General features: G+C 41.4%; 1 protein-coding gene across 1 annotated transcript in view; it reads right to left on the reverse strand.

The window, feature by feature from the left end:
* Window positions 1-7,257: 7,257 nt before the first annotated feature.
* The window catches only part of CTNNA3 (catenin alpha 3), a 917,365-nt gene continuing 897,379 nt past the window's right edge, over window positions 7,258-27,243 (reverse strand). Inside the window, exons 16-17 of the mRNA XM_073353443.1 lie at window positions 25,489-25,623; window positions 7,258-7,592 (exon numbers count right to left, since the gene is read on the reverse strand). Of these exons, the coding sequence (XP_073209544.1) occupies window positions 7,305-7,592; window positions 25,489-25,623 (423 nt within the window). The 3' untranslated portion in view covers window positions 7,258-7,304. The remainder of the gene's footprint in view (window positions 7,593-25,488; window positions 25,624-27,243) is intronic.

The following is a 27,243-nucleotide window of genomic DNA, read 5'->3' on the forward strand; positions in this document are numbered from 1 at the left end:
GGACAATTTCCGAAGAAGATTACATTTTTATTATAGTAGTTTTATTCTATTGTACAGCAGCACCATGACGGCTTTAATGGGTAACAGCTATTATAGAGCTAAAGGGTGGCATATAAATAAAACTATTGTTGTCGTCATAATTGGGGCGTAATATATACTTGGATCTATTCACAGTGACTTTCCCATGTTAATGGGTGAAGAATGCTAAGAGGCATGGGATTTAGGCTTTTAAATCGGGAGTTGCAACAGCGAACGCAGCACCGCCTAAGCACCTTTAAAATCTGGGCCCAAGGGCTTTTTCCCATGTAACTGTAATAGGATGTTATTCAATGAGGGCTTGGGAGGAAAAAAAAGTCATTTTAACCCTATGGCTTCCTCACAGCCATCCCTTTCTCTTACTTGTTTTACTCATACCTGACCAAAAAACCATTAAATAAAATCAACATTTGCTAAAAATTGGAGTTATATGCTTTTCTTACTATAAGGTTAAATTGCCATATCTCAGATATCACTTTGAGGACACTATTGGCAAGTGCAAACTTTTTATTGGCAGCCCCTGTGTCTGGACTTGGTGCTATTAAGCAGTGTCTATTACCTAGGAAGATTATACTTAGCAAAATTATACATAGATTCCAAGGCCAGCATGGACCATTAAGACATCTAGTCTGACCTCCTGTGTAACCTAGGCCATAGAACTTCCCCAAAACAATTCCTAGAGCAGATCTTTTAGAAAAACATCTCATCTTGATTAAAAAATTGTCCGTGATGGAGATTCTACCACAAGCCTTAGTAAATTGTTGCAATGGTTAATTACCCTCACTGTCAAAAATGTATGCCTTATTTCCAGTCTGGTAGAGGACCAAGGGAACATGTAGCTCACAGATACAGTTAGGGATTAACTTATTAAAATACAGGTACAGCTATGGCAGGCATAATGTTTATTTGGTTTTCAAAACTACTAGAACTGTCGGATCAGGATATAGAGGAGATCCCTCTTCTCCTTCACGCTGTAACCTGGGAGTCACTGTTGCAAAGGGGACAGGAAGGATCATACTAGTCTCAGGGTAGTTTGTTTGCTGTCTGTAACTTTGCATAGTTAATAGGAGTGCCAAACCATTTACCTCAAATGACAGGGAATATGATTGATACAGTATCCTTCCGTGATTCTCTGGTGAACCATGTATTCTTTCTTGCTTTTCTGTAAACTGGATGTAAAGAGACTCCTGACACCACAGTGTGGTGTGCAGTGTTGTTGTAGCCATGTTGGGTTCTAGGATATTAGAGACAAGGTGGGAGAGGAAATATCGTTTAGTGGATCAGTTTCTGTTGGGGCGAGAGACAAGTGTCCCGCTCACACAGAGCTCTTCTTCCAGGGTCTCCACTGAGTACTGTTAGGGTCCTGAACTGAGGAGATTTTTTAAAATTAGACATTAGGATTTTGTTATATGAAACATTATGTACTTGTGTTGCTCTTTCTTTAAGGAAACTAGTTTTGATGAGGTATTGCAGACAAATATAAAGTCTATGCTACCAGAATACATTCTCATGGGGTGGAGAGGGGTTGATCAATAGACAGTGTCTTAATGTCATACTAATGTTCACCTTTTGCACCAGTGAGTTCTTTTGTATATGAAGAAAACAAAACAAATGATAACAAACCTAAGTGTTAGACTTTAATTTATCTAGCTACTGGCCCCCACAACCATATGTACAGCCAAGATGATATTTTAAACTGTAAGGTTGTGCACCAAGGTTAAGTACAAGCCTCCAGCAATGAAAGGAGGTGTGACAGCATGGAATTTTACTGTTCACAGCTGATAAAGACTTCAAATAATTTCTAAAGCTTATTTAAACCTCATAAAACATTGTTGGATAAACACACCTTTCTTAAATTCTACAATAGTGGACCCAGACAAAGTAGCTAGAACAAGAAGACATTTAAAAGAGCTACAGAAATTTTAAACTGACATAGGATACCAGCACAGGGACAAATAATTGGCACCTTTCCCAACTCAGGCTTGTCTTCACTGCAAGAGTTAGTGTAAGTTACTGCACACAAGCTAGCCTGGCTTGCATGAAAGTGACCACCACTGTGAAACAGCACTTGAGTGATACATAGTGAAACTCGCCTGCACATCTCCTTTGCATTAATAGCTGGTGGTTCAGAAACATTCCAGCTCCCGCACCCACCCACCTAGCTCAGGTTTAAAGTACCACTTTCTTCCAGCTTGAATTTTTTGTTTGTGGACAGGAGTCAGATTAGTGGCACACCCGAGTTATACCTTGAGCCCTATACTACAAACTTATGTTGGTATAACTACATTTTTTTTGTCTCTGAAATCACTGTTTCACTTCTACCTCTTTTGCTCTTCCTATGCCCTGATCTATACCACAAACTTTTGGCAGTGTAACTGTGGATTTTACACATCCCTGAGCGACGTAGTTATACCAAACTAATCCCTGGTGTAGACAGCACTAGGTTGGGAGAGCGTCTCCCAGCAATGTAGGTACTCCACCTCCCTGAAAGGCAGTAGCTATGTTGATAGGAGAAGCCCTCCTGCCTACACTGGTGGTTAGATCGGTATAACTACATTGCTCAGGGGTTGACTTTTCCACATCCGTGAGCAATGTAGTGACACCAACATAAGTTTGTAGGGTAGACCAGGCCCTAAGACGAGTAAAAGAGGTAGAGGGAAAACTGATTTCGAGACAAAGAACGCAGAGGAATTGTGTTTATTAGCAATGGCTCACTGTGTTTAGGGAGGAATGAAATCATTGGGAAAATTTACAGAGTAAAGTATTACGCGGCCTAAGCAGGCAGACTGTGGCTTTTTCTAATTAAAAATATTAAACACTGAAGGAAACCATGACAACACCTGTGAAAACTGAAACAGGCAAATTATTTGTTAAAGAAAAATATCACTGGATTCACAGAACTGGATTATGCACGCTTCCTTTTGTACCACGTGCTTAAAAAATGAAAAATTCCATCTACGTCGTATAGTCTGTATTATTTCATTGAATTTTAAAAGAAAGCTGTTTGAGTAATGACAGAGCTTGTTTGTTAACTGCTTCACTTATTCAACAATAGGCACAGGTCAGATGGAAAGCATCAGAGACCCTGAGCTGTGCAAGCCCTGGAAAGCTGCAGATGTTGGCTCTATGACAGTTCAGCTTTCAAAGGAAATGATGACTGCTATTTAGTGGCACTAAACAAAAACCAAAGCCATCCAAACACAATGGCTGGGTGTTCTGAGTGATGACAAAACTGATGCGCTGAGCTAACAAATAATAGTCACAAATGTATGTGGGGGGTGTGGGAGAAACACCACCTCTTCTGATTGCTGGTTGGTTAAGAGTGAGGCCTTCCGTCACATTAAAAAAAAAAAAAATTGAATCTTACTGTACCGGTCCTTCAGAGTGACTGGAGGTGATAAACCTTTGCCCATATTCCCCCCCAATCCCACACATTTTTTTAAAGTTCTCATTTTCCAGCCAGGAAGAAAGTGATGTCTATTGGGCTAGGTCTTATATAAAACTTTTCTTTGGCTGGTTAATATTCTGTAAGCAGAGGAAGGACATGCCCCTGATCTTGGTGGATGCACTGAGCATACATTTAATTTTTGATGATTTGTACATCTTTAAATATGTAAACTACAGCTGGGATATGTTAATGTTGCTTCTTGTCAGTATTATATGTTATTTCGCTGAAGGATTTCCACTGCACCTTGCTGACACTGGTGAGACAGAAAAGAAGATGCAGTAGTAGCCTGAGATTTGAGAGGCCGGGTTTCAGTTCCTTGCTGTGTCACTCTTGCTAGATGTTTGTGTACAGTGCTTAGCACAATGGGCCCCAAGTCTTGTTTGGGCCTTCTAGGTACCTCCTGTAAGATACATATAATATATTTACGGCAAGCTAAATGGGTCAGAGCTTGCATTCTGAATTTCTGCAGGGGTGCCCCAAAAGTAAGCTTTGACATTTGGATTCAGAAGATCTGAATCAAAATACCCTGCGCTGTGGTTTGGTTCCAGATATATTGTAATTTGCTATATTTTCACACAGATTTCAACTTGTATCAAATGATTTACAGCAATATTCAGCCAATGTCCCTTTTATCATCGTATGTCTTCTTTCAGAGGCCATCAGTGTTATTTTATAATAGCGGTGACAGATATAGATAACTGATGTTATAAAAGAATGGAGAATACAAATGCAGGCAGAGTTGTTAAGCAATGAGATGGTGGTTTAATAATAGTCACTCTGTGGAACTGTAACTTACATCAAATAAAGCACATAGATTAAAAACTCATCTCTTTTTGGTACTTGCAGTCTATAAATATACCTGCCAATCTTTTCTCCATGATGCGCTTCTTATTAAGCATGTGTGGGCACACTGCCTGTGTATTTTAAAAGTAAAGCATACCAGCAAACATGGACTTAGACACTATGGTGGACGAAAATAAGCAGTGAAAACATACTCTTTTCTTAAAACTCCTTTTCTTCAAATATTCTTGGATTGGTAGGGTTGCAAGAGCATAGAAAGGGCCAGATGGTGAATGGCTACAATGCAGGTATGCAAATTGGGAGGACATGAGGGGTTTTTTTTTGGTCTCCCTTCCCACACCCCAGAGGTATCATCCAGCATTTCAAGTACAAGGACTGATCCCTGGTAGTGTTTCTGCAGGCTCGTTACCGCAAATGGGTGGAGGGAGGAGAAGCAACAGTGCACTTTCCTACCGGGTGGTGGTGTGGCAGTCCTTTTGGATTTTGAGGCACAATGCCTTGCAGAGCTTCTGCTAGAGCCTCCAACATGAGCTGGGGTTGTAGGTACAATCTGGCCCTAAGGTTTCAACATCTGTTTTCGCTAACAATAAGAGTGTTTTTAATCTGAAGCTAAGTTGCCAGGTTTCCCATTAGAACTTTTTTTTTTTGTAAACTCACTTTCATGCTACCATCTCAGGCCATGCTTTTAATTTCAGTGTGGTATGTAGTTGTGAGAGCGATATGTATAAAGTGACTCAACATCTGTTCTACATGTGACTAGTACTGGAGACTTTAATCAGGACACACAAAATCTGAGAAATCCTCTTTGGGGTGTGCCACATGCTTTTTATTATTAATGTGATTCCTGAAGTCATGATTAATTACAAACATCTGATACCAAAGTGACCCATAACAAATGCATGCCTCCAAGAGCCTAAAGGCTTTATTGAAAGGACAATGCGGATGACTGTGTGACACCCCCCGCCCCCCCGGTGGTAGATGCACAAACTTAACCTTGTACAGTTCTGCTCTCAGGGGCTGGAAGAGAACCTGAAATACCAGATGGAGGTTTGAGTTCCAAAATGCAAAATTCCACAAAGAATGTCCAATACAGCTGACCCCCTTCTCGCTAGAACTACAAGGAATGGCAGGTGCCCATTCACCTTGCTAAGCGCTATGGGCTGCTCTCCACACCATTAAATGCTTTGAGGGGGTGAAGAGGCAAGCTTGTGCCAGCCTCCCCATACCTCTTTCATCTCTGTAGCCACCTGGGCCCAGATTCTCAAAGATATTTAGCCACCTCCCTCATGTGAGTTAGGCACCTAAATACCTTTGAGAATCTGGGCCTAAGTAACTAATCTGAGAGACAACAAACCTCATTATCCCTAGTAACTGTTTGCTAGAGTACTAATGGGGGTGCTTAGCAAACACCCTTGGGGTTATGATGTGTCATGACCCTGAGCTTAGTTACAAGATGGCTTCAGAAGGTGGGGGGAATATTTTCCCTTACCATCCTCCCCTATGGGGGAAAGGAATTGGCTCATCCTGTTCTCTGTAACATTTTAATAAAGTGTGGATAGGCAGCAGACATAGTGTTTGGCTTCCGGAAAAATCTGCTTGAGGAAGAAGCAGCGATCTTATTCATCATGAAGGTGTGGAATGAGAGGGGATTCCTAGGCAGACACTAACACACAGCGACGGGAGGAGGTGGACCACCAATCCTTCTGGCCAAAGGTGTTTTAGCTAAGTACTGATGCCTAGGACATAGGGTGAGGCATGTGGATGACTGGGCAGGAAGGGAAGCTCCTGGCTATGTAGCTGTATGACTCACTTCAGCTCATGGTCACAAATTCATTGTGAACATAGGCTAAGATTTGCATTTGCTTGAAAATAGTTTATTTCACTGAATGTTTTATAGGAATAAGGTGATAATTTTAACAATTAACACCATTTTTAGCTTCATGGCATACTTTGAAATAAAGTAATTTAGCAAGCTGGCTACAACTAATTTAGTTGTGCTGTTTGGTGCCATGGACACGTAGTTTAATCCACTGCAGTTATCTTGCAAAGACTGATATTTATAGGGTACTTCCTGAACATTTACACCTCTCCTTGATGTCAGGACCAGTCATATGTTTCTTTGTATCATTTTTACCATTATTTCTTTTCTTTCTTTTAACAAAATAATCTAAAATAATTTTGTTATTACCTGATTTATTAGGACTTACGAAGATGAGTGACAATCATAGAGCAGGCCAGGCAGCAGAATGTGGATTAATATAAAAGTTGCAAAGAGCTCTTTAAATTTTAGAGTTATTACTATTGCTATAGTTTCATTACAATCAGCTCTATTTTATATTATATTATTACAACCCCCATTGTTACAATCCACCTTTTGTTCTGTCAAATATTTTAAAACTTTTATTCCATTTTTGTTTATACCTAATGTTTATGAAGAAAAATCTTTTAAAATGTCTTTCAATTTAGATAAGTGAATGGGCTAGATCCCTATGTGGTGTAACTCAGTACATTTCCTTTGATTTAGGCCAGCTAAGGAGATGGCCCAATATATCCTACCCATAGAAGCCTGTATGTCATAAAGCGCTCTGAATATAAAACTGTCAGGCCACATTCATCTTTGGTGTAACCCCCACTGTAGTCAAGAGAGTTACACCAGTGATGAAGTTGACTACTTGTGCCTTGCCTTTCAATTACATGAAGGCTAACTCTTGTTATAACACAGCATCCTAACCTATCATTCAAAATGCTCAGCTGCAAAAAAAAGGGCATTGTAAAGAGTGAGCAATAACATAAGATGATTTTTAAAAGGTTATTTTAAATGGTATACTATTAACTAATCAAATCTGCATTTTAAATATCTGTTTTTAAAGATGAAATACGCTACCGCTAATGTTAAACATACAAAAAGAAGAGCATTTCCAAACATTAGCATACTTCTAGAATTAAACAAGTGGAAAAATAAAGATGCCATATGAGCAGTTGCAAGGTATGAAATGTGCACAGTGGCAGAATAGTAATTTTAGATTATTGCTCTTCCTCTAAATTCACTCATAGCTTGAACAGGATGGATTCTTTTCTTAGCAGAACCTTTTCTGACAGCTGCATAGATTTCCTCTGGCTTCTCTCTTTTAATCAGGGGCTTCTTTTCTGGAGCCTTCATCCTCCACATCACAACAGCATGTCGTGGGCCAGTAGGACTTTGAATTCTGATGATCTTAGTGGAGGCAATATAGGACATCTTCACTGTCTGCACCACAGCATTCATTAAGTTTTTGGCAGCCTGAATTAGTGAAGTGACACTATCCAACTGTAATGAGAAACATTGCTGTTAGCCTAGAAAATCAGTCTGGCTTTAATCACAATTTACACAGAAATAAACAACATTTTAAAAATAAGACTAACATAGTATAACCTGATTTCTTTGTTTCTGCCAGGAATGTTTGATCATTGTATTCATGTTGTTCCACTACTCAGATTTTACAGCTATAAAGTAATTTGGGATGCTGGAATATAAATGTCTGTGTAAAAATGTTTCTTTTTTAACATGAATTCATGATGGCTGTCTGCAATGTATCATTGCATTTAATATTGATGGTAAGGAGACTACCATACAGAAGACCAATGAAAGTGCTACATGTTGGTTCCTTACAAACCAGCACTAGACAAAATTCTCCAGTTGTTCCCACGGTATTTCAATGTCTCCCTTGCATGCTCCAGAGAAATGTAGGAATATTGTGACAAGTAAATGTATTCCACAGGAGTATGGTATCTTTTTTTTATTTTTTTTTAGGATTTTCAAAGGAGACTAGGAGTTAGGTGCACAACTCCCGTTGAAATTCAAAGGGAAATGCATGCCTAATTCCATGAGGTTTATTTAAGAGAGAAAGGCATCATGGGCTGTATAGGAAATAGAAAAGGACTAAGGAGACCTAAGTTCTATTTCCAGCTATGAAGTGTGTCCTTGGGGAAGTCATTTCACTCTTCTAACTCGGCGCCAGATTGGATGTTTTTCTAAAAAATATGCTCTAGTTCAAACATGAATTATTTGGGGGAAGTTCTATGGCCTTGTTCTGCGGGCGGTCAGACTAGATGAGCAGACTCGTCCCTTCATTCTGATATTACTTTCTGAAAATCCCAGCGAAAACAGGTAGAATGTACAGTATAACCCTTATCTTGTTGGCATATGTTGTTAACTCCCTGTATTTAAAGAACTTCTGCCATCCTCATGCAAATTTTAAAGTAAAGGAATCTTTGATTAATACTTGTGGGCACGATAATATAATAATTAAAAATTTGCTAATTAGGACAATCATGTCAGCGCTAACTAGCACATGTACGTGGCTGAGAAGTCCTAGGCTGTGTTGTGTTGCATTGCAGTTGCAAGTCAGGAAAGTTGTTACAGGCCAAACTGGGGACGACGACACATGTTTCTTGCTCTCTACCTTTTCCCCTGCAGAGCCAACACAGACCCAAGGTCTGTGAAAAACAGGGTGTGCAGAATTCCCTAGTGACCATGGTTGGGCCTTCCATAGCAGATCAGGGCACTTGAGGAGTTGTCCCAACATTTATAAAATACTGGACCAGGAGACGTGTCACCTGGTTAGGTGATATGTTTACAATTTCATTTCTTTTTATATGGGAAATAGTTTATAACAGAGCCAGCTAACAGCTGGACAATACCATATTTCATTTTGAGTGTGGTCCCCTTGCTGGTGTTAAAATTCTTTAGTATTTATTTCCCTTTAGTATTTTATTACAGAAAGATTCTTTCTGCCTTCAACTTAAGCTGTCTTTGCTGTTGTCATATTGAAACAGCGCCTTGGTAGGGGATACATATACTGTATAAATCAGATCAGTGACTTGAATGAGTAGCTTTTATCTTCAAGGAAGGAGCCACCATGTTCATATTTAATTGTAAGGCTGACAATTTCAATTTGGAACGGCATCTCCATTTTGAAAAACCTAAAGTAAAACTTGCTTTCATTTTTTACCCTCCAATTTACCTGCGTACTTATTATTTTTGAAGTTTGGTTGCTAGTGAGACAGCATGGCATATTGTGACAGACTCTTTATTGCAGAAACATTTAAGGAATAGAACATTTAACAATGTCCTAGTCAGATTGCCAAAATGGGAATAGCTTGAGTTTGAAAGTAATGCATAACAAGCTGCAAAGGGAAATATTTTATATTTTTCTTCATGACATATTGTGATAGAGGTTGATAGGATGGAGTTTGTTTCAGATTTTTCTTGTGCGTATGTTAGTGATGAGAAAACCTAAAAAGGTCTATATAAGAATTTAAAAAAATACCATTTTGGAAGACACACTTGAATGCACATCCTTTCTTCCTGATCAGACACATTTTTCTCCCTTCTCAAACTCCAAATAAAATCTCACCCATGGGGACATTCACCTTTAGTGTGGTCTCTGGTCTGAAGTTCTGTCTGGCTGCTCTATTAAAATTCCTTCAGCAGCAAGGCTTTCCTTGGTCCTTTTGAAATTTGAAGATTTGCCAACATGGATTTTAGCAAACGTAGGAGCCTCCAATCCCTCTCTCCCACGTTTATAGAGGAGAGTGTGTGTGTGTGTATAGGGCTTCGTAACCAAACCTGAATAATGGCTGGGTTCATTTGGGAAATGAATGAACACCTGAATCAGCTGAGCAAGCCCTATAATCACTAATTCATGATTTCTCTGTTTAAAAAAAAGTTTTTCTTCGCATGCTTGTTCATGTCAGTTCCAATCAGGTATGTGCACATGCACACTAGCCGGAAGATTTTTCCCGAGCAGCAACCATAGGATCAGCCTGGGTGCCCCTGGAGTCGTGCCTTCATGGCGCCCATATATAGCCCTGCTGACCCGCCACCCCTCAGTTCCTTCTTATCTCCAGTGACAGTAGCTGGAACTTCCCTTGCTCTTGCTCCGGCAAGTGATTTAGCAGTTCGATTTCTGTTGTCCGCACCGTGTTTATTCAGATTGTGTAGTTTAGTATAGTTAGTTAGTCAGTTGTAAGTTTCATTTAAAGGGGTTTTCCCCCATTTCTCTCCCTTATTTGTTGCCTCTGGGGTATGCCGCGATTCCCAGGCTTCAAGACTTGCAAGGACTGCGCGAAGCGCATGCCAAAAAGTGACCCTCCCACAGCTCTTGTTTACAGTATCTGGGTGAGGGTCACCAAAAAGACCGCTGTAAAATCTGTTGGGAACTCCCAACAAGAACCCTGAAAGAGACAGAGCTGTGGCTTAAAATTCTCTTCATGGAGGTAGCTGCAGTCAGACACTGGTGACTGCAGTCAGACACTGGTGCCGGGGATCCCACCATCAGCATGTCTTCTTCAGCGCGGAACACGCCAGCGCCCTCTTCAAGAGACCAGGTGCCAAAGAAAGACACAGCCCAAGGACTCCAGGCACCATCATGGAGCATCTCGGGGACACTCCATCCTTTGGCACCGGTCCCAATTGCCAGTGCAGAAGAAGAAGAGGATCGAAAGGGGCTGATCCCCTTTGTCTAGATCCAGACACCAGCCATCAGTGGCATCACAGTCGGGCCACGGCTCCGAGACTTGGAGCGCCAAACCCTTCGGAGAGCCTGCTGCTTCCTTCCACTCCTGAAGCGTTTGAGGCAGCACAGGACCTGCTCAGACTCACAGTGCCATTCTCGCCCCGAGACAGGAGAAGGCATCAGCACTGCAGGCTCCATCCCACACTGTGCTGTTAAAGGCAAAGCCAGCTATGATGTCACGCCGCTCATCGCCTCGGCAACCACAGATGCCAGGGCCTCCATCCAGGGAGCACAGTCAGTCCCTGGGCTCCCGATGCTCCACGTTGAGAGATGCAGCGCTGCCCTGGTCCTCATATTCCAAGTCGAACTCATACCGCTTTGACTATAGCAGGAGCAGAAGATCAAACTCAAGGCAGCATAGGAGGTCCCGGCTGATGCAGTGGGCCCCTCAATGGCAGAACCCAGCTCAGTGACCAAGGGGGGTTGGATGGTTTAAGGTTTCTGAGGGGAACAGTCAGGGGGCGGGAAGTGGGAGGGATGGATGGGGCGGGGGCCAGGCTGTTTGGAGAGGCACAGCCTTCCCTCTCCAGCCCTCCATGCAGTTTTGCAACCCCAGTGTGGCCCACCCCTGATCTATACACTCACCCACAATCTGACTCTCCGGTGTTGGACGCTGCTAACCAGTGAGAGAGACAAGGTTTCCAGGGCCCTTCCCCCAAGAATAGGGATGCAAAAAAACTGGACCTATTCGGTCAGAAGCTATACACCACAGGAGGACTGCAACTCCAAATTTCCAACCACCAGGCCGTCATCAGCAGGAAAGCCTACAATACCTGTTCAGTGGTGGCTAAGTTTACGGAGTTACTTCCCTCGGACTTCCGGGCTGAATTCTCGGCTTTGGTCAAGGAGGGGAGAGTGATCTCCAGGGCATCTCTGCAAGCAGCACTTGATGGGGCAGACACTGCCACTAGAGTCATGGCCATGGGTGTAGCCATGAGAAGGGGCTTGTGGCTCCAGGTCTTCCCTTTGAGGTCCAACAGACCATACAGGACCTGCCTTTCAAGGGTGAAACTCTGTTTTCAGAAAAGACAGACAAAAGGCTAAACAGCCTGAAGAACTCCAGAGCCCCTTCAGGTCCTTGGGCCTCTACACACCTTCCACTCAGCGGAAACACTTCTGGCCGCAGCCCACTCAGAGGTTCAGTCAGCAGAACCGCCAAGATGGCTACAGAAGGCAGAACAGAAACGGCAGAAGAAGGTCACGTCAACCTTCTGGCCAGAGCTTGGCACAATCGAAGCCTGCCTTTTCAAGGCCTGGTCAAGGACGGTGTACCACACCTGGAAATGGATTCACCCCACCTTACCTTCTTATCCTGACTCTCTCCTTTCTACCATGCATGGTCCCTTATTACCTCAGACTGATGGGTGCTCCGCTCGGTAGAGAGGGGATACCCCATCCAATTCTGTGCCCTCCCGCCCTTCTACTCCCCTTGCCCATTCCTCTTCAGGGACCCTTCTCACGAGCAACTCCTTATCCAGGAGGCGCAATCACCCCTATCTTTAAGGGCAGCGTAGGAGGTTCCTCAGGAGCCCAGGGGTGAGGGCTTTTATTCCTGGTATTTCCTAATACCAAAAGTCAAAGGCAGCCTCAGGCCCACCCTGGACCTGCGGGAAATCAACACTCTTATAAAGTAACTCAAGTTCCACATGGTCTCTCTGGCCTCCCCCATTGGATCCAGCAGACCGGTATGCCGCCCTCGACTTGAAGGATGCATACTTTCAGATCATTCAGCCCCACAGGAAGTACCTCAGGTTCATGGTGAACAACACCCACTACCAATTCACAGTTCTCCCATTCGGCCTGTCAGCAGCACCTTGGGTTTTCACCAAGTGCATGGCAGTCGTCGCTGCGTTTCTGCACAGGCACCAGGTTCAGGCGTTTCCTTACCTCGATGACTGGCTGATCAAGTGGAGGCTCAGGTCAAGTTTATCAGAGCCACCTTCATCAACCTGAGTCTCCTTTTAAATGAAGCAAAGTCCCCTCTGTCCCCCATCCAGAGGATAGTGTTTATAGGGGCAGTATTGGACTTGACCCAGGCCAGGATATACCCCCCGCAAAAGAGGTTTCAGGCCCTGACCGATACCATTCAAGGTCCTGAAGATGGTTTCGATTGTCCCAAGCTCTGGCCAGAAGGTTGATGTGACCTTCTTCTGCCGTTTCTGTTCTGCCTTCTGTAGCCATCTTGGCGGTTCTGCTGACTGGGTGGGCTGCGGCCAGAAGTGTCTCCGCTGAGTGGAAGGCACGTAGAGAATTGTGTTCAAGAAACTAAACTTTCATATTTAAAATAAAACAAAACTGAGATTTCTAGCCCTGCTAAACTTTTAAATGTAAACTGAGTATAAAATACAGTAGTGACTTTCTGAGTCTGCAGACAGCTTGTATCAGCAGCTCAGAGACATGCATCCCACTGCACTGTAAACTCTAGGATCCAAAGATTACAGGTTAAGGGTCAACTCCTCAGCTGGTACATTGGCACAGCATCATTGGCTTCAAGAATGTTGTACACAAATACAAATACCAGAACCTGTGCACCTCCCTGGTGAAGAAGCTAAATATTTAAACTACTATTAAGCCTGTTTAAATTAGTTGCTTTGGTGCATTTGTCACAGTTTAGGGAGACGGAAATCTCCATTGCATTTACTCTGCCATTGGCACCTCAGCACAGGCAACTTAATTTTAGCAGGTTTACTAATATGTCCCTTTAGGATATCAGTGTTATTTGCAGCATCCTAGTGTCAATAGTTTGGCTCAGTTTCCCTGAGGCACCTCACACCAATCTGGAAAATATGGAGTCTGAAAACAAAATTAATCATTTTTATCAATTGAACTTCAATGTCATGGAGAGATTTTTTTTAGGGGAGGCTTTATCTAATAAAAGTCAGGCCACAAATTTTACTTCATGCAGTTTGTCTATAGACACAGTAGCTTTTTTTTAAAAAAATATTGTTTAGTGCCCAGAACATGATACAATTTGGTGTAAATGTATTGTTCTACTATGAATGTACTATAATGTACTCAAGACCCATTTTCACTTGGATGCTTTTATCTCTCCCAAATAGAGTCTTCAAGGTCTCATTACATATCAGGGAAAACTGATGAAATGAGACTTGGCATAAACGGAAAATTGATAAAATATTTATTCATCATGCATTCAAGTTCATTTTATTTAGAGACGTAGCTGCACCCTCTTCAGTCTTTTGCAAGTGGATTCTAAAAATTACATATATATTTGTGTGTGTATATGCAAAGGTTGAAATTAGTCTTCACCTGAATACTGGTTTTGTTATTCCTGTATTTAACACACACCACGTATCATTTTTATATTCCAGTCTCAAAGTATAAATCAGAATACACAAAAAATCATGGAAGAATTTAGGAAGAGCATTGTTTATATTGAAGTCAACAGTGTAAACCTTTACTTTGCTGGTAAGCAATTATCAGTAGTTTGTTTTGGTTACATTGGGACTAGAGATAGGAAAATGATTATTTGATTGCATGGACTTCACACTTAGGTGAAGTAGGGCCAGGTCTGAGGATTAGAGCTAGGAAAATATTTTTGGCTGAAACCTTTGTTTGCTCCCAAAAATGCAGATTCAGATTGACCAAACTATTACGTATATTTGTGTCAATTTCACCAAATTCTTTCAGTCAAAGCCCTCCACCACCCCACAAAAAACCATCAGTGTTTCATGTCAACAATTTTGAAATTAAATGTTTTATTTTTCAGTTTGAAATTACTTTGTTTTGAAATTTAGTTTGATTATATTTTATTTTTGTAAAAGGTTTTAAAAGCTCAAACAAAATGAAATATTTCCTTGTACAGATGCCAGTAGAAAGTAACACATGCAGACACACATATATACCCCCTGAATTTGTTCAACATTCACCCACTGACCAGTATACTTCAAGCTCACTGAAGTGAAACTACTCCCCCCTCATGCACAGACTTGAAGTCCAACAATCAGGTATCAATCCGTATTAAATCTATGATCATATGTACATTATGTTAACAACAAGGAAAGAATTCAGGAACTTTTGTCTAAAAAGCACATGACATCTGCTGTAAACGTCAAAAACCTTTGCAAGTTTGTGCTATTTTGTACACATGTGGGATTTATTTTTATTTGGTAAGGAAAGATTTTGAGGAGTTCTGATAACTATCCACCATGTTATAATTTCATTCTCCAAACACAGACACACCCAAGTTCCTCATGAGGATTCGGACTATGCTGTAGATTCACGCTCTGGCTTGCTATGTAGTAACTTCCTCTTTAGCCATGGCCTAAGAAATACTGTTAGGGTTCCCTCCCCACTTTGAACTTTAGGGTACAGATATGGGGACCCGCATAAAAGACGCCCTAATCTTATTTTTACCGGCTTAGGTTAACTTTCCCAAGGCACAAATTTCGCCTTGTCCTTGAACAGTATGCTGCCACCACCAAGTGATTTAGACAAAGAACAGGGAAAGGACCACTTGGAGTTCCTATTTCCCCAAAATATCCCCCCAAGCCCTTACATTCCTTTTCCCGGGCGAGGCTTGAGAATAAACAAGATGAGCACAAACGAGCCTGGGATTTTTAAGACCCAATCAGATTCTTAAAAAAACCAGAACTTTATTAGAAGAACAAAAAAAGATAAGAGAACTCTGTAAGATCAGAATGGAAGATAATCTTACAGGCAGTCAGATTCAAAACATAGAGAATCCCTTTAGGCAAAACCTTAAGTTACAAAAAGACACAAAACCAGGAATACACATTTCCTCCAGCACAGTAAAAACAAAGAAAACCTAACTAGCTAGATGACTTTTACTAACTTTACAGGAGTTGGAGAGCTTGCATTCTTGATCTGTTGTGATCAAGCTTGTGATACCAGCAAAGGGATCACACAGACAGACACCCGCCCCCCCCAGATTTGAAAGTATCTTGTCTCCTCATTGGTCATTTTGGGCCAGGTGCCAGCCAGGTTACTTGAGCTTCTTAACCCTTTACAGGTAAAAGGACTTTATCTCTGGCCAGGAGGGATTTTATACCACTGTATACAGAAAGGTGGTCACCCTTCCCTTTATATTTATGGCAACTGTATATAGTTTGCTGTAGAGAACACTGAAAATATTATGTGCACGTATTACTAGATTATGTTCCTCTTCTTCAAATTGGAAACCTTTATTTTGTTTAATCTTTAATAAAATACATTTTGGGGTTTCGTTTGCCTTGTGAATGGGAATATGCTTCTAATTTTGCAGACAGCTAAAATCTCATTTTTGCTGCAAAGCTTAAGTGTATAAGATTTCTGAATTCCTGTTGTGGATTGACTGGAACCCTATTTGTTCATAGAGGTAGAAACTAAGAATAGTGAATCAAAAAATCTACTCTTTACTTACTATTTAAAACCTTTCAGAATAAAGGTCAATTGCTATTAATATTGTACAAAAATACAACCACTGGTTCAGTTACAGTGAATACATTGACAGAGGCTATTTTGCTGTGACACACTATCCTAATGAGATTATTTTTTGATAACTAACTTTGGAAGTAATAGGAATTCTATGTTGTTATATACAGCACCGAGCACCAGGCTATTTTTAAACTTAAGCTAAAGAAGTATTTAAGTTGTGCTTTCACTTTAAGCTTTGCTTTTCAAAAAAAATTGTCCATGTATGTTTGCTGTTGTCAATTGTCCTTTGGGGGTACTGTTGCAAAGGAAGTCATTGATTGATTATGTTTAAAGAGATAAGGTGGGTGAGGTAATATTTACCACAATCTGTAACCCACTAACCACCCTTTTTTGTCCTACAACTACAGGATGTTAACGGGCCACTTCACCTGGAGTTGTCCCTTAGAGTACTACTTACGCTAAACTATCGGTTCAATCATATATTTAGCTGTGACATTCTCAATATGTTTCCAAGACCTGAAGAAGAGCTCTGTGTAGCTTAAAAGCTCGTCCTTCTCTCACCAACAGAAGTTGGTCCAATAAAAGATATTACCTCACCCACCTTGTCTCTAATATCCCGAGACCAACACGGCTACAACAACACTGCAAACAAAAGGGTTTGATTCTGTATCTGTTCAAGTCAATGGGATCCTAAATTGAGAAGATTGGCAGGGAGTGGAGGATGTTTACAGAAATAATATCTGGTCCTGTTCAACGTTTATATGCAACCATTAGGTGAACCGGTCAGCTGACATGGACTCAAATGCCTGCAGTATGAAAACGATACACAGCTCTATCTGTTCTTCCCCACATACAACCACAAGAGCCCAGCGCTTGGAAGAGATCAGGACAGAAGAGATGCCGGTAGGCAGAGGCAAGCATTTGGAAGAATTTGCAACCACAGTGCAGTCTCCTTTGATTGAAGGTGAACATCCACAAATGGTCAATTCAGTCCATAGTTTAGGAGTACTCTTGGATTCCTCGCTGAAGTTGGGGTGGGGGTCTTACATAGCAAGATTCATGATAATACTTTCTACCATACCTAGCTGATTAGGAGACTCCACCTCATTAAGACTCAGGCCTCAGTCATGCATTGCCTCTTGGCTGTACACTTGGCCATGCAACCTTCAGCACTTAGGAAACTCCAGCTAGTACAGAATGCTGGAGCACATCTCACAGGCTTACACATAAAACCCATCCACCACTCTGTATGTTGGCTTCCCATAGAATTTTGAATTGAGTTCACGGTCAAAGTGCTGCATGGGCCAGGCCCAGGCTTTTTAAAGCTCCAGAATGCAGACTGTGGTCAACAAATATGCTCCTCTGGCACAAAAGAACTCTCAGTAATAAGAGTAAATCTGATCTGTGTGAGACATAGAACTTTCTCTGGGGCATTCTGAAACTGTGAAATGAATACCCACAAGAACTAAAGACCATCACAAACTTCCCTCTTGGGGGGTGGAAACACCATGTGACAGATGTGTGGTCATGTCCCATATTGCACTACTAGAAGGCACTCAGATACTATGGTGATGACTTGTGGTATAAATACCTATATATAGCAATAGACAAGCTCAATTTTTCATAATTATTATTAATGGTATCCAGGGTTGTGTGAAACATGATAAAGCCATTTTAAAAGCATGACAAAAAAGACATCTGCTACTTATTCAAAGAAACTCAGCTGAGGGGCTCCAATGACCGGGGAATATGTTGAAGGGAAAGGCAATAAATATGGAGCCAACAATCAGTATATTACTCAACACCTTGGTAAACAAACTTTTTTTTTTTGGCCAGTGGGGGAAAGATGGACTGAGACTAGAGTCAAGGGAAGAGCAAGATCCACACCCTAGGTTCCACCACAGAAAGAGGTCTGAGCACTCGTAGATTTAATTTAAGAGATTTTCCTAAACTGCAAGTGATGGCTGAGCACAAATTCCTAACAGGATGAGAGACAGGGTGGGTGAGGTGATATCTTCTATTGGACCAAAGCTATTAGCTCACCCACTTTAATATTTTTCAATACCCATTTTACATGCTTAATTACCACTTTGATTGAGTCAATATTTAGTCCTTCATTTACATCCCTGTAGGATTATGCTCTGAAGCAACTTTTCATTTGAGACAGTGTGTTTCTTTAAATAAATGAAATCAGAATCGAAGTGTACAAGAGAACATTATAATCTGTTTTTCTATCAAAGCCATTACTGTGGTATCTGAAGCATCTATGGCAGGCTGCACAGTAGAATGAAAAGTGCTGCAGAGCAGAGAAAGGAAGTGAGGAATAAGCAGAAGCTGTCCACATAAGTGAGACTGTTGAGAAGCTGCACATGTTTAAAATTGGCCTAAAGTCAAGACTCTGTAAATCAAGAACAGCAGTAAAACGGAATGACACCTGGAGTCTCCAGAAGTGCCCTCAGCCAAGCCTATCAATTAAACCTACACTGGCACTATGGCATGGTTTTATATTTTAATATAAAGGATATTTAATATAAATATTAAATATTAAAATATTTAATATAAATATATTCATATTTTACATATGAACCTTGCAAGATATGCTGAACACAGTATTGTAGCTGTGCTGGTCCCAGGATATTAGAGAGACAACAGAAGTTGGTCCCATTGTGTCTCTCTAAAAGTAGGCTGATGCAAAATTAGGTCAACATAAGCCACCTGGAATTGATCTAGTTGTGCATCTGTCTACACTCAAATTTTTCTCCTGCCAATGTAAGTGCCCTGTTATAGAGGCACAATAACACCACCACCCCAAAGCGATATTGAGCCACAGTTGATGTACTGAGGTCAACACAACATGCATGCAGGTAGACACTATGTTACTTATATCAACCCTAACTGTCCTCCAGCCCAACACTGATTGTTCTGATTGGACTTGTCATAGAACCTGGAAGTTCCTACCTCTTCAAGCCCAGCAAATTTTTGAAATACCTTTTCCTGATTGTCCAGCTTGGTGAGTGCATTTAGCAGTTCCCCATTGTTGTGCACAATTGCCCAGATGACCAGTCAGGCTACACATGCCAGATGCACACCAGCCTGGAGTAGACAGGAAATATTGGATCTCCTGGGCTGTGAGGAGAAGCAGATATGAACAGATTGCAGGGGAGATGCAGGAGCATAACAGGGACCAGCATCAGGGCCATGTGAAAGCGAAGGAACTGTGTCAGACATCTCAGACGGCCAGGGAGGCCAACAGTTAACCTGTGGTGTTGAGCCACAGACCTGCTGCTTTTACTAAGAGACCCCACCAGCACCCCACACACCACCACAGATACTTCAGTGAAGCACAAGCCACAGGCCCCGGCCTGAACAGTGAGGACCAGGGTGACGTGGGGGACATTAAACCAGGGATAAGCTATGCCAGAACCTGTTTGAGACTTCATTGCTATCCAGTCAGTCCCAGCAGTCGAGCATGAGTGAACCCAATGCAGGAGACAGATCTTCAGGTAAGCGTGTAAATTTATTTCCCATTACAGTGCAAGAAGAAGTAGCGATACAACTAAAAGAGCTAGCATTTTTATTTGCTTTTCATTCCCTGTAGAGTTAGACTAGGTGCAGTGGGGGCATGCAGACCAGTTTGTTTATGTACCCAGGGCTGTCCCTTGAAGACTTCTGAGAGATCTCAATGAAACTTGCAAGGAGGTGCTCTGCGACCCACTCCCAAGGGTTTCTGTGGATGGCAGCCTTCCATAGGACACTTTCCAGTGCCAGTCAATGATAACTTCAGCAGGCACCATGGCAGACTAGAAGCATATAGGCCTTCGGGAAGCAGCTGTGCTCTCTCTGCGATTGTTACCCTCAGGAGTGAGAGATCACCATCGCCTGTGGAAAATGGTGCCAGTATTCAGTACCAAACAATTTCTCTCACCCTGGTGGGCCATATTTACCATGACTGGTGCTGAGAGTGGCACCATGCATGAGCAATCCCAAGCAGAAATGCCAATGAGCATGTATTGTTTAAAACTTTAGGGGAGCTTTTCTAATAGCCTTTGTGTTTGGCTGTTCAAACGCAGCAGACAGCTGCTCACCCCAGCAGCAACTTTTCCCCTTTTGCTTTTCAGATATTATGCTGGACACAGCAGACAGCCATAACCATTGGGATATTTTTTCACAGAGATCCTATCCTGTGAGTAAACAATGCCAGCATTCCTTCAATCTGCCAAACACATATCCAACTGTCATTCTGCACCTGGTAGCTAATCTTTCCTTGGTGCTGTTGAGGTGGCCAGTGTGTGACTTCATGAGCCAGAGGCAGGCTGGGTCCTCCAGAGGTCACTATTGGCATTTCAACATCCCCAATGACAAACTACAGGTCAGGAAAGAAAGTTCCTGCTTGTAGCTTTCTGGACAGTCCTGTGTTCTTAGAGATGCAAGCATCGTGCACCTTCCCTAACAGCCAACAATGATGTTGGTGAGGCATCCCCAGTGATCCCCTAATGCTTGCATAACCATAGAAAATAGCCCTTTCTGTTGCTGTACTCTGTGGAAAGGTGATCTGGTGCCATCTATCACTCCACTGCAGTTCAGGAACCTCGCTGCTGCAAATCAATCCACTCTCTCCTCCACAGAGTCATAGCCCTGCACAGCATGAGACCATTAATGGCGCTGCACACTTGCATGATAACACCCCCAGAACAGATTTTCCAATGCCAGAATGATTTCCCACTGACTAATAGCTACCTGGTGTCGCAAGTGCAGCTCTCTTTTTAATGTCCTTGTGTAACCCACACACCTTCTGGGTGTGGTGTTCTGTCCCATCTAGTGGCACCAAGACCACTTAAAAAGAGAGCTAAAATGAGTCTGCTCTACAGTCTGCGCTACAGTTAACAGCCTGCTGGCTTTTAGCTCCTGTGGTAGAGGCTCATACACTAAGCTCCAGAGGTCCCAGGTTCGATCCCGCCCACCGACAACTGGGATCTGTTGGCATTATGCTTGCACTGGAGGGCTGGGATGAGGTTGGCACACAGATCTGGTAATGTGGCCTTGCACATCCAAAAATTCTACAGACAGTGCTCATCATCCCAAACCTGCATTATGATGCAATCCCACAAGTCAGTGCTCATGTCTCAGGCCCAGAAATGGTGCTCCACCATCTGAAGCTGCTCAGTGAATGCCACCACCAACTTTAAATTGGTTCTCACTGTGTCCCACAGCAATCTGTCGTGCAAAAAATCAGCATGGTTGACATGGATTTGGTTCTGCTTACAGCTGTCCAAATACCAGAGGATTGCGCGTCCTCTGATTGCAATGCGTATGACAACAGTGTAGAGCAGTGCAGGCTCCATGCTTCTGGGTGAACAGTGAGGAGTGCCATATGGGTTCATGGGATTTCTAAAAAAGGCACAAACATGATGGGATATAGAAGACATTATGGGATGGAGACAGTTGCATGCTGGAAAGTTGAGCCCGTGCTCCCAGTCACCCACGAGTCACTCATTTCTGCCCCACCATTCATTGCCAAAAACTTCCCAAAAATCAGCACACTGGATGGTGGTGGGTTGCACACTCAGATACCTACTCATGGTGGACAACACTGTGCATCGACACAAGCACTCCTGGTGAGCATATACAGCTCCAGTGCAAGGAGCCAAGTATACACATGCACAAATGATATACTATTTGGTAGTGGCTTTATGCTGACGTAATGTGCATCAACCAAAGTTTGTAGTGTAGACATGGCCACAGGAATGTTGGATATGGAGGGGAAGCCCGCGGCATAGGAGAGACCACCTCAAAATACTTACTTGCTCTTTTTTGTTCTGCTGTAAGATGTGCTAGTGAGAGTAATGTACATCTGTCTGTGTTCTCAGATGCCTGAGTAAGTAAGTAATCAAGTATTGATGATACTCTAACATATGAAAGGAATGATGCCAGAACTCCACCACGCTCACCAGCACCTCCTCAGACATAGTATTGCCAGAAACTAATATAATCCAACTGTTAGTCTGGTAGGTAAACTGAGGTGTCCTTAGATAAATTATGGAGTGTTGCTGACCATGTCTTCTTTTCCACTTCTCATTCTTAAACTTCTCATTTCATAAACTTCTCATTCTTAAACTTCTCATTTTCCACTTCTCATTCTTAGATTAGCTAGTTCTCAGATGGAAAAAAAATCAAAATAAATAACCCCACTCCAAATAGAGGTCTGACCCCAAAAATGGAGAACAGACAGACTTTCTATCAAGTCTGCTAGGAATTTGGACACTGATGATGATTTTATGTGGAAGGTGCACAGATACTATAGTGACCTTTAGATAAAAGGGCCAAATCCACTAGCCTAAGTGGTTGGGCTGGAAATGGGAAGATGGCTGCAGAGAGTACATCAACCAACAGGCTGAGGTAGCCCTTCACACCCTTCATAGCTTTCACTGCAGGGCATAGAGGCAGAGGATTCATATAGTAGTGGAACTACTGTCCCCACTCCCACAGTTTGTCTCTATGATACTCCCAAATGCAACTTGGGCATTCCCATTACTGGAAGGAAGAAGGACTTTGCTGAGGGGCTGCTCCACCTTGCATGTTTCTCCACCCAGATCTTTGGCCTTCACCTTGTACAGTAAAACCCTAGCAATTCTAATACCAGGAGGCCCACTTGCAGAGGCAGGATTTGCTTACATTTTTTTTAACCACTATTAAAAAAACCCCCCAGTGCAGTAGCTCAGTTATTTTTGAACAGTCATTGATTTTGTCTCCCTCTCAATTTATTAACAGCCCTGCTTGCTTTAGAGCCTTCCCCATCTGATGCATTTCAAGTTCTCATATTCCCCTCAAGATGAAATGAGTCCCTGCAGTCACTTTTAAACACTGGATCCAAAGAGTCTCCAGTTACACATACATTGGAACTACTCAAATAAGACAGCAAAGTGGATTTGGTGCTCCGTTTTTACTTGAAAATGATAGTTGAGCACAGCCTGTTTCAAATGCTCTCTCTACCCCAACAATAATAATTGGGGAGGAAATGACAATGGGAAAAATTATTAAGTTTTAAGCTGACACACCACCTGTGCTGTGCCAGGGCATTTTGTACTTTTATACTCTCACAACAGTAAGGACTAGCGATAACCATTAAGTACTGATAAGTATATAGTCCCTTACGACCAGATCATAAGCCCCTTGAAGAGACTGGAAGTCTTTCCATTGACTTCAGTGAGTTTTGGATCAGGACTTTATATTGTCAATTTCTCAGGGCCAGGGCTGCTTTTCTTTGTTTTTTGTACAGAGCCAAACACATCTGCGTTTAACAAAATACTTCATGAGTATTTGCAGGGATTTAATCCTTTAGTAGAATAGCAGCTAGGATTTCACTGCCCCTCGCCCTGATGCAGCAAAGCAGGTAGGCACATGCCCTTACTGGCTAGGGATAGATTTATGCATGTAATTAAGTGCTTTGCTGAACCAGGGCTTCTGGGATGTAATACAGCTGCATTCAAATGAACAGGAACAGAATTGAACCTGTTTTTTTCTCTTGGATTCATGAGTTACGTTGGGTTTGTTTTTAATATAATTTTTGTTGTTTATTTTGCATTTTAGAATGTTGAGGAAGAAAAGCAAGTGGCAATAGAAGGATACCCAATAAATATAGTATTACTTAATATCACTTGATATTTATATTACAACTGTGGGGGGTGGGGGAACTTTCCCGATGAGAGCACCCAGTGAAATGATGGGTAGAGGAGACAAGACCAGAAAAATTAAACAAAAATGCAGAGTTCTATCTTTCAAAGACAGTATTGCTTTGCAAATTGTCACAAATCCATCACTGACCGCAGTATTCAGAACTGCAAATTATGTATTAATTGTGATGTGGCTTAAAGCAACATTTTTTAAAAAAGAAAGAAAGAATGAAAAATAAAACACAGTTTCATTAATTTACAACCTAATTAAAATCCAACATTGCTTTCAAATAAAAAACTACCACGACATGCAGGATTACATTTCTGCAGTCTCCAAAGATTGAAATATGGTCATCAAATTCTCATCCAATATGACCCTCAACATAAACTACAAAAACTGATCCAATTTAAGGCTTGTCTAAGCAGACAAGAATTCATGTAACCTCTAGTTAAATTATAAAACAAATAAAAACAGCTCAGAGGTCCAGGTTTAAAAAACAAAATACTTCAGTCCCTGAAAATTTAACCAGTGCTTTCATGAAGACCACAGAGAAAATCATTGTTGCATTCTAGTAATTATTGGTTGTATACCTTTGTAGTTACGTTCTAATATGTATTTGTTTATATACCTTCAAGCATATGTGAGCATGGAGATATCAGAAAGGAATAAGTATTACTCAGATTAATCATTTCTTTGGGGCAGGGACCACTTTTGTTATGTGTTTGTACAGCACTGCGCACAGGTCCATGACAGATCCCTCCTGCTCTTAGGCACTACCTCAGCACAAATAATAATAGCACAATGAAAAAGGTTGTTTCTTCACTGATGGAATAATTTGAATACTCAGGGTCAGACTATTCTGCTAGGTGAGTTACTCTCTTGCAAGAGGACAGAAAATTCTACTAATTGGTGCTCAAAATCATAGCAATGGCTAATTTGTAGTTATCTACCCTAACCTGATGTCCCCAGGCTAATGCAGATCCAGAAATCTAATTAAGCACCAACTTCCCTTGTTCTCAGGGTTTTGTTTTGTTTTTTTACTCTCTTACTCTCACATTGCAACAGCCTGACTAGAACCTCCCCAGCCAATTCCTTATGAGCTGGGAACAACAGCTCCCAAATCAAAAAGTGAAAATATATAGAGAGATATCCATGGGATGAGAAAGATGCAGCACTGAGTGAACACACATTACCTCAAAATGGGTCTGATTTTCTAAACCAATTTTAGATCAGGGTCTCTCTATTTAAGTTAACTTAGTTACTTCAGTGTAACAGAATGAAGAATCAGGCCAATTGATATCTTTAAAGACACCAGGCCTGATTCTCCACTGCCTTGTATCATCTGTGATATTACACAGTTGTACAACGTGGGTGTAAAATGTTTTCTTTCTGATTTGATAGTATCTTTTACTCACTTTGCTTGGGTATAAATGACAACACAAGATATAAACCAGTGGGAAATAAAATAAGGACCTCAGGACTATGAGACTACATTTCACAAATGCTACAAATTCACTCCAAAATTTAAAATCTATAGTTGTATCTAGCACAGAAAGTATCTTCTGGACTCTTTTTACTTACAGCAGACATGATGAACTCTCCACCGAGATTCTGAATTTCTGCTTTAACTTGACTGCAGATTTTGAGCTGGTGACAATAGAGCTTGATCTGTTCCAGGTAAGCCAATACATCTTGTTTACATGATTGGTCTGGACACTACACATGAAAAAGAATAATGAATAAAACACTTTCTACAAATTCTTAATCACTTCAATTTTCAATTATTAAAGCTTAAGATTTAATCTTTTCTAAACTCTCAGCTCTCCAGCAGACCATGTTAATGTCCAAACTAGTGAATGTATTTCAAACGTGCATTCAAAATTTAGACCCAGACTTTTATCACATTCATGTTCCCTTTAGGAATGTTCATTGTAATTGCTCTCTAATGTAGTCTTGCTCTCACTGCTCTAAAGTTTGGTTATTTGCTAATTTTGTGAACCTTTTTAAACTCTGCAAACAAAGAGGTGCACAGTAATCCCAAACTTCATTGCATTCACCCATCCTTAATTCAAGACTACTGGAATTGCCTTAGCCATAGTTCTAGCTGAGTAGCTTTCACTAGTGCATGAAATTATTTATTCCTTCAGCACCTAAGAAGCTCTGCATTCATTTTTGCAGTATTACTTACCATTTATTGTGCAAGTTACATGGACTAATAACAATGGAAACCCACATTAATAGACGGTTATACTATAAGTGACTCTAGGTTATGGGCTTTATCCTGATGCCACTCAAGGCAATGACAAAATTCCCATTGACATTGCTGGGAGAAGGAGTAGGTCATAGTTGTGAACAATATCTCATGGCAAATTCTCGGGTTTTTATGGTGATGCTCATACTTTCTATGAAATCTTCTCTTTACTCATGACTTCAGAGGAGTGATGGAGTATACTTTGTGGGAAATCTCTCTCTGATGAAACAGACTATTCACATATGTCAAGGTTCCTTCCCCACTCTGAACTCTAGGGTACAGATGTGGGGACCTGCATGAAAACCCCCTAAGCTTATTTTTACCAGCTTAGGTTAAAACTTCCCCAAGGGACAAACCATTTTACCTTTTGCCCTTGGACTTTATTGCTGCCACCACCAAGCGTCTAACAAATATATATAACAGGGAAAGAGCCCGCTTGGAAACGTCTTCCCCCCCTAAATCCTCCCAAACCCTACACCCCCTTTCCTGGGGAAGGCTTGATAAAAATCCTCACCAATTTGCATAGGTGAACACAGACCCAAACCCTTGGATCTCAAGAACAATGAAAAAGCAATCAGGTTCTTAAAAGAAGAATTTTAATAGAAGAAAAAAAGTAAAAGAATCACCTCTGTAAAATCAGGATGGTAAATACCTTACAGGGTAATCAGATTCAAAACATAGAGAATCCCTCTAGACAAAACCTTAAGTTACAAAAAGACACAAAAACAGAAGTATACATTCCATTCAGCACAGCTTATTTTATCAGCCATTTAAACAAAACAGAATCTAACGCATATCTAGCTAGATTACTTACTAAGTTCTAAGACTCCATTCCTTTTCTGTTCCTGGCAAAAGCATCACACAGACAGAGAGAGCCTTTGTTTCTCCCCCCTCCAGCTTTGAAAGTATCTTGTCTCCTCATTGGTCATTTTGGTCAGGTGCCAGCGAGGTTATCCTAGCTTCTTAACCCTTTACAGGTGAAAGGGTTTTTCCTCTGGCCAGGAGGGATTTAAAGGTATTTACCCTTCCCTTTATATTTATGACAACATAGTATCGGATTCTCATTTACACTAAGGCTACTATTC

The sequence above is a fragment of the Lepidochelys kempii genome, chromosome 7 (genome assembly GCF_965140285.1).
Source record: "Lepidochelys kempii isolate rLepKem1 chromosome 7, rLepKem1.hap1, whole genome shotgun sequence".
In the NCBI taxonomy this organism is placed as follows: domain Eukaryota; kingdom Metazoa; phylum Chordata; order Testudines; family Cheloniidae; genus Lepidochelys; species Lepidochelys kempii.